Here is a 7971-nt window from a genome sequence, read left to right as displayed (position 1 = left end):
CGAATATGAAAGATACTTCAAAAGTATAATTTTTACAACTTAGATCATGTAATTTGGTTAAGTATTAGTTGAGTTATAGTAGATTTTGTATTTGAGTGTACTTAGTGTGACGAAAATCACGAATCGCGCGTGTGACAATATTTATGAAAACGACAGTAAGAAACATGAAAGAGGTGTGCTTTACAGATATGATTTTTTGAATTAGTCAATCGAGTATCAATTTCGCATCTAGCAGCAACGTTGCTATCCATCTTTATGAGTGTCTTCGAATTTTTAGTAGCAGTACTGACTATTGTATGAAGCCGATCTGAGTTTCGTAATGGAGGAATACGGAGGGGTAGTTTCGTTAGTATTGTATTCCAACAAGGTTAGTCACAGTGTTGCATATGATTATGAGACACCTATCATGGCTCAAGTTTATATATATTTTGGAACGTTCACTATAAAAAGGTTTACTGTACTTCTGCATTATGTCATTAATCACAACTACTACCATTGTCCTGAACTTTGTGAGTCCCTCAACACTTTCTCTATAGAGATACATCAGCTCACAATGTTTTTAGCATGCACCTGTGTGTCTGTACAACTCGTACCTTTGCTAATTATTAAATTGGCTACTCCAGTCTGGTTCGTTCTTCCAACGTCTTCTAAACGCATGCACATTGCCGTAAGTCTTCTTTTGTATAAATTCCCAAAACAACACAGGCTTTTCTTTTAATTATGAGAACAGGCTGTCATGTACATTGATCGCACGATTCGTCCTCCAATTGCATGGTTGGCATGGTTGGCAGGACAGGGATGTTGTGATTATGGGTGACAGTATGAATGGTTCAGACACAGAAGACCAGCATGCACATACGTTGTCGGCAATCTGGTTTGATGCAAGGAATGACCCCCTAATCTCGAGTGAGTTTGAGGATAGGGTCTCTCAAGCTATATAATATGGAGCTGTTCTTGATACAATATTTACTTATGTACATAGAACAGTCAGTTCAGACAGCATGTATATTGAGACAATTCAGGTGGATGGGACTTGCCTTCAACTGTTTACAGTGTCCACCGTATACTCCTAAACCAAGGAAATTAATAAAATTGTGTCTAGAACAAGTTGACAAGCTCCAAAATAATGCAAACTAGAAAACTGCCTCCACCACATCATCCCATCATAACACCTCCATCGGCTCCAAAGCACAGACCAAACACCGCTAACTCGTTAATACACATAAGGTATAATACGATACGGCACCAACTTCTTATACGTCTCCCAATCCTTTCCATACTTCTTCTCACAATTCTCATCATCGCGCATCTGGCGATGAATGAGTAGGACAGCAAAGTAGGTGACGTAGAAGTACGTTATGGGTGTGTCGAAGCCTGTTGGGAGAGACCATGCGAGGGCCATGAGTATGTCGCCACTATGAAAAGAATAACACCATTCAATTAGGATGGATGTTGCATACATATGAGGGAGAGGAAACTGTACGTACAAGTAATTCGGGTGTCGCGAGCGGCCCCACCAGCCACTTGTGAGTAGCTTGGTGCCGCGTTCTGTCTGGAAGTAACTGAGGTCTTTACGAAAAGAAAAAGAAATAAATCAGTCAACAACAGATACAGATAAGATTGGAATACTAACTCTTCGGGTTCCGACCATTCCTAAAATCATTCTTCTCTCCATTCGCATCCCTAAATATATAATACCCAAGCAAGTTCACACCAACGATCGCCGCACACCAGAACCATCCAAGCTCAACGGGGTGGAACACGAGGTACCGAGCTTGTAGGGAATAAACAAATGGAACCCAAGCGAGGTCGCCTACAGCAAGCATGAAACCAAATCCATCGGTCGTGATATCCATTGTCGTGAAAATGGCGGGTTCGTTGTATAAACCGTCTGCGATGTATAGACCTTGGAAGAGGAGGACGAGGTAGAGAGAGTCGGTGACGTTGGCGAAACCTCCGCGTCGGACGGCTTGTTCGCAGAGCATGCTGATGTCGATGAGTGCCCAGAGAATTAGACCTGGTCGGAGTTCATTGAAGGATTTGATATCGAAAGAGCCGATGGATGGGTTTAATTCCCGACCGATGTAAAACTGAATAGAAATGGATTAATGCAAGTCCACGATAAATTACATTATTCTGGAATAACATACATCGTAGATGGGATTTCCGGAATTACCTCCTAACGCAAGGAGTTTCCCCTCGCCAAAAGAAGATATGTAGACATATAAGCCCTGCGCTACAGACATCAAGACTGAAGCAGTGACGAATCCAGTCCATTTTTCGTAAATAAACGTGAAGCTTTTAGGACCGTTGGTAAAGATATAACCAAACGCGAGACCAAGAGAAAGCAAGAACGTTGAGAAAGCGTTAATTTTATATTTTTTCTTCTCTCCTGTACGCATCGTTACGCCCTCTATCCAGTCGCCGGGAAGGAGGGCCCATGTAGCGACGCAGAAAGCGTACCATTCGAGGTACATGAGTGCGGCCTCTGTATCCCATAGGCTCTTCCACCAGTTGAGGTCAGTGACAGCAGCGCTGAGTCTGTCGAGGAGTACGGAAGGAGCAGGAGGGCATCCGCCCGCAGCTTCCGAACAAGAGAAATACAAGGCATAGGTAAGGAATGGAACGCCTAGAGAAACTGCGAGTGCGCCTGGAGGACCACAGAATTCGTATGATGTTGTGCGAGGGTTGAGCGTGTTGGCGCTCTCTTTTGATGAGGAAGACGTGGCCATGATGGGTAGATGGATGGTTTCCACAAATCGCCTTTCTTTACGGCCTTTTTATCCCGTTTCCCTTCGCGCTACGCAGCGTGTGAGATGAGAAATGGCCTGTCGTCGTTGTCGTACGACGCAGAAGGCGATGAGAGCGTCGGGAATTCATCCGTTGTCTTAAAGTTTCGGCGATCCTGAGTGATGACGACGCGCACGTGATGTATATATTTCACCATTTTTTGGCGCGTCGCCTTCCTCTCTGCTGAGTCCGCTCAACTCTTGGACGTGCCACAGGTCTTCCTACGGTTGTTCTTATAAATTCAACATCTCATTAATAGCAGACCATAAAAGTTCTTCTAAAATGGCGGCCAAAAAGGAGAAGCCGATGCATTCTTTAGTTGCGGGAGCAACAGCTGGTGCAGTCGAAGCGTGCGTATTTATCCTGTGGGCTACTTCGAAATACTTTATCGTATTGCAATGCAGATTCATAACGTACCCTGCCGAATTCGTCAAGACACGATCTCAATTTGGCGGAAAGGTATTCTCGATCTCTCATAGAACTTCACGTGTGTATAATAACAGGCAATGCAGAAAGAGAAACCAATTCAGATTATCCGTGATACCATACGAACACGAGGAATAACCGGGTTGTATTCTGGATGTACTGCTCTTATCGTCGGAAATGCTACGAAGGCGGGAGTACGATTCCTGAGTTACGATCATTTCAAGTATATACTGTCGGACTCACAGGTGTGTTATCTAATTTTGGTATCTGTCGATGTGTACATTATTGCGCAGCATTTCTTGCTTCTTCGGGTTACTATAAGAGAATTACGAGTTCGAATATTTGGTTTATATGACGGGTGTCTGACAATGTGTTCCAGGGAAAGGTCAGCGCGCCTCGAAGTCTACTAGGTGCATATTCCCAAAGTGCACGCATAAGTCAGGACAGGACTAAGTACTGTCTCATTTTACAGCTGGCCTCGGGGCAGGGTTGATGGAGGCCATATTCGCTGTAACACCTTCAGAAACAATAAAGTTAGGGCATATAATAATCTCCATTGTTGTTAATATCAATGATTATCTGTTCATCTCGTTCCTTGCAGGACCAAACTCATCGACGATGCTAAGCGACCCGTACCTCAATATCGCGGCCTAGTGCACGGCACCGTCAGTATTGTCAGACAGGAGGGCATATTCGGGATTTACCGAGGACTCTTTCCTGTCGTACGTATCTCCAGGTTTTATAACAAACCTCGATTTGTGGTTGAAGTCTGGAATTTGGACTAGATGATGCGCCAAGGCGCGAACTCAGCAGTACGATTTACAACATACACGACACTCAAGCAATTCGTACAAGGGAATGCGCGTCCAGGCCAACCAATACCAGCGAGTATTACATTTGGAATTGGCGCCATGGCGGGGCTAGTCACCGTCTATACTACCATGCCTCTAGAGTGAGTATTTTTCCCTCCATCTTTAATAAGGGGGATACGATGGATTATATGCTTACGGTGGACTGAAGTGTCATAAAAACACGAATGCAATCCCTAGAAGCACGACAACAATATCGCAACTCCTTCCACTGCGCATATAGGATCTTTACTGAAGAAGGCCTGTTACGATTTTGGACTGGTACAACTCCACGACTGGCACGGCTTGTGGTATGTTCACTCGCCTTCCTGAAGATCGCACATGTTGTTTAATGATGATTGTTGGGTATAGATGAGCGGAGGGATTGTATTCACCGTGTATGAGAAGGTGATTGCAGCTATCGGGGGCCGAGAGAAAGTGAAGGAATCATAGAGAAAATCAGTATTGTATGCTTTGTGCAAGTTAGAGGTCCCTGCTGACGTGAACGTTTATCTGCGTATCAAAAAGCATAAACAATGGAATTGAGTAACTACGACGAAACTTCTTACTGAGACGTCTTGGGGCTAACTGTGCCACACTTCTTCGGACCTTCGAGCGCAGTACCTACTAGCATGGTCTTATCCTCAGATCACTCTATAACATTAGAGATGCGCATCCATTCCACGGAGAGATCCTGCGTTTGAAAGGTTCTAGAACTCCAGTGGAAGGCTATATTCTCAACACCGGAAAAACTCAATTCAACGCTGTACTCATAGAATAAAATTGACCTTCCCTGCCTCGTTTCTCGGAAGTTCAACCTCCCTTATCGCGGGATTTATGTGTGGCTCTATAATGAACAGTTCTAGACCACCGACTATTGCCAGCCACAAACCTGCATCTGCGAGATTCTTCCGGGACAGATCCTTATAATTAGAAATGAAGGGCTCGGCCAATTAGTGTCATACATTCTTACTAAACCAAATATCATAACGCTAGGATCCTCCCTTCCAGAGATTGTCCAGCCTTGACAAAGTTTGGATGGAGGCAAAACTAGTGTAGTTTTAACCTTGTTAGGGCACTGTACCCTCTCTCACCATCTGCCTGTGTTATGTCTGGTCTTGATAATAAAGGAGTACAAGCATTATAAAACTATCCTTGCAGCACAAATGATGTAACAATACACGGAAATAATGTAGTTCTATCTCACCTATGTACTTACCAGAGCACCGACTACCAGGAAATTATTGACTCTTCTACAGTAATTGGTTATGCACAAGTATGAAAGAGTTAAGAATGTCCATCGTTTGGTTGAGTTATGACACTGTCTATATTACTATTGATTAGGAACGAAATAACAACCTATGTAATACTTTGTTCATTTCTTGTCTGCTGCCTAGACTCCTTTCGGCAATGTCCTTCATGCATGTTTTATCCAAAACGTCTGTAGGCAGTGAGAGTTAACGTGCAGATGTATCTTGTCTTGTACATCCCCAGACAGCTGCACATGCAAAGATAGTGGCAAGTCTTGTGGCAACAATCTCATGACAACTAACCATACTAAATATGGATCAGGCTTAACAATTATGGAAAGCAACTAGTCTTCTTAAGGTTCTCTACAAATTCTCGAACAGTATCTGAAGATGTATCACCTTTAGTCCGTTATCTATTGGTGAATCAGTTGTGCCTTCACTGCAGTGACCCACTGGATGTGGCAATTCCCCAACCATTATTAACGTCAACCAATTGTAAACTAATAGAAAGTATACAAATACTTTAATTGTTATCTAATGCATATGAGAGCGGAAAGATATCAATGAAGGGCCATCTACAAGATTCTCGATAGAGAATTAATCTAGCAAAAGGTAGGGTGCCATTATTCCTGTTATTGTTATAACTATACTTGCTATTGACTTTATATATTGAAGAAGGGACACTCCTTCCAGAAAAACCTGTTCCTCTTTACGTTATGTACCTGGAAGTTTGCACGTTGTGAGCTTCCCTGCAGGTGTCGTTGATCATATTCTTGCTAGGGTGTAACGTGAGATCATATGGTGCTCCCCAAGCGAGTGTAATCAGATGACAGAAGTTGAGTAGTAGTTAGTTGTAAATGGCTGAAGTATAAATACACGCCCTTACACGACGCAAATCGCAGCATAGATCCTCAGACATGGCTAACACAAGTAAAATGCTTTACATTCCCGACATGTTGGCGAATTGGCCCTGGAAACGAGCCATTAACCCATACTATGATGAGGTCAAGGCGGAGTCAGACGCCTGGTTTCGCAGCTTCAAGGCGTTCTCTGAGCGATCCCAGCACGCTTTTGACAAGTGCGACTTCCGTGAGTACGGATCTCACAATCAGTTCTCCATGTCATTAACAATTGTTACAAATCAGCACTTCTTGCTGCTCTTGCGTATCCACACGTGTCAAGAGGTAGACAGACTTGCTTAGTGACTATGAAATACGATCAATGCTGATGCTGTTGGCGCAGAACATCTTCGAACTGGTTGCGACCTGATGAATCTGTTTTTTGTCATCGATGAGTACACCGACGTAGAGCCAGCACCTGTGGTTCGCGAAATGGTTGATGCCGTCATTGACGCATTCAAGAACCCACACAAGCCCCGTCCGGAGGGTGAAGTCATCCTAGGTGAGGTGGCAAGACAGTCAGTACATTCGACTTGTACTATATATGTTGACTTTGCTGACCTCGGTGCATTAGGTTCTGGGAGTTAGCAATCAAGACCGCAACTCCAACGGCCCAACGTCATATGATCGAGACTTTCATTGTGTATCTCGACTCTGTCGTCGAACAAGCAAGAGATCGCGACAACGATACTCACCGCTCTGTTCCATCGTATTTCAAGACCCGTCGTGAGAACGTTGGAGCGAGAAGTTCATTTGTTATATGCGAACTAGGATCCGATATCCCAGACGAGGTTCTCCACCATCCGGCTATTAAGGAGTTGACAAGGCTCTCTGCAGATTTCATCGTTCTCGGTAACGTGCGCACTCTAGGATGTTGGGCTCTGAGCAAATTATGATATCGGTTTCCAGGACATAGTTTCGTACAACAAAGAACAGGCGATTGGCGACGACCGCCACAACATCCTTACGATTACAATGAACGAGTTTGGCTTTGATTTGGAGGAAGCTCAGGCCTGGGTCGTCACTTTTCATGCAGACCTTGAGAAACAATATCTCGAAACCATGGGGCGCGTACCATCCTGGGGCTCCGACATCGACAAACAACTCCAACTATATTTGGATGGTGTTGGGAACTTGGTTCGGGCATGTGACTCCTGGTACTTTGAAAGCGGCCGCTATTTTGGGGGAAAAGGTCTCGATATTCAAAAGACACGCCAGGTGCCTCTTCTGCAAAAGATTGCTCCGCTACGGAACGACGAGACTCTCCGAAAGGAGAACGTCGTTGTTCCCCTCATTGAGGCGCTGGAAACCAGTGCGTGATATAGAAATCTTGTGATCACCTAAGTCGAAGGAATATTTCATTTCTTCAAGAATGTATTGCACAAATGATCGAATCAGTCTGATGAAAGATAGATAGTATAGTATGTCTAGAAAGGGAACGTCAAATAAATCAAAAATGATACTGTGACAGTGTGACAGTGTGACACGGCATAAATAGACTCTTGACTTTTCACATCTGGACCCTGAATCCCACAGCCCAATTAGGGACAACCCTGACTGACGACTTATGTAATTCTAGCATATAGTAGCCCTTGTTATAAACATAGTAGGAAGTTACTAGGAGAGAGGTTTGACAGGGCTCTACTCTCTTAATTAGGTTTAGAATAAGTTTAAACTGTTTAGTTTGAGTATTAGACTAAGTGTAAGTTAGGTTTAGGGAGGGAAACATATATTTATGTTATAAGACAGACATTTTTT

The 7971-nt window shown here is 43.8% G+C and overlaps 3 protein-coding genes across 3 annotated transcripts; 2 read left to right on the top strand and 1 right to left on the bottom strand.

Annotated features, from left to right (window-relative positions):
* Window positions 1-1213: 1213 nt before the first annotated feature.
* On the bottom strand, window positions 1214-2732 carry FOMMEDRAFT_154311 (ERG4/ERG24 ergosterol biosynthesis protein; the record flags this gene model as incomplete). Its single annotated transcript, XM_007264845.1, has 4 exons — window positions 1214-1415; window positions 1488-1569; window positions 1634-2090; window positions 2151-2732. The coding sequence occupies 4 exons, from the start codon at window positions 2730-2732 to the stop codon at window positions 1214-1216; spliced, it is 1323 nt and encodes a 440-aa protein (XP_007264907.1).
* A 253-nt stretch (window positions 2733-2985) lies between these two features.
* Window positions 2986-4576, top strand: FOMMEDRAFT_105372 (mitochondrial tricarboxylate transporter). The gene is made up of 9 exons (XM_007264844.1): window positions 2986-3140; window positions 3195-3249; window positions 3303-3461; window positions 3596-3626; window positions 3689-3749; window positions 3818-3938; window positions 4002-4168; window positions 4237-4375; window positions 4437-4576. Exons 1-9 carry the CDS (start codon window positions 3073-3075, stop codon window positions 4515-4517), a joined length of 882 nt encoding a protein of 293 aa, XP_007264906.1. The 5' UTR covers window positions 2986-3072; the 3' UTR covers window positions 4518-4576.
* Window positions 4577-6231: 1655 nt separating this feature from the next.
* FOMMEDRAFT_80051 (terpenoid synthase) lies at window positions 6232-7533 on the top strand (the record flags this gene model as incomplete). The annotated part of the gene is made up of 4 exons (XM_007264843.1): window positions 6232-6403; window positions 6557-6731; window positions 6788-7070; window positions 7123-7533. 4 exons carry the CDS (start codon window positions 6232-6234, stop codon window positions 7531-7533), a joined length of 1041 nt encoding a protein of 346 aa, XP_007264905.1.
* Between the last annotated feature and the right edge of the window lie 438 nt (window positions 7534-7971).

This window comes from Fomitiporia mediterranea (assembly GCF_000271605.1).
Source record: "Fomitiporia mediterranea MF3/22 unplaced genomic scaffold FOMMEscaffold_4, whole genome shotgun sequence".
Lineage (NCBI taxonomy): Eukaryota > Fungi > Basidiomycota > Agaricomycetes > Hymenochaetales > Hymenochaetaceae > Fomitiporia > Fomitiporia mediterranea.
This window is presented reverse-complemented; position numbering and strand designations above follow the sequence as displayed.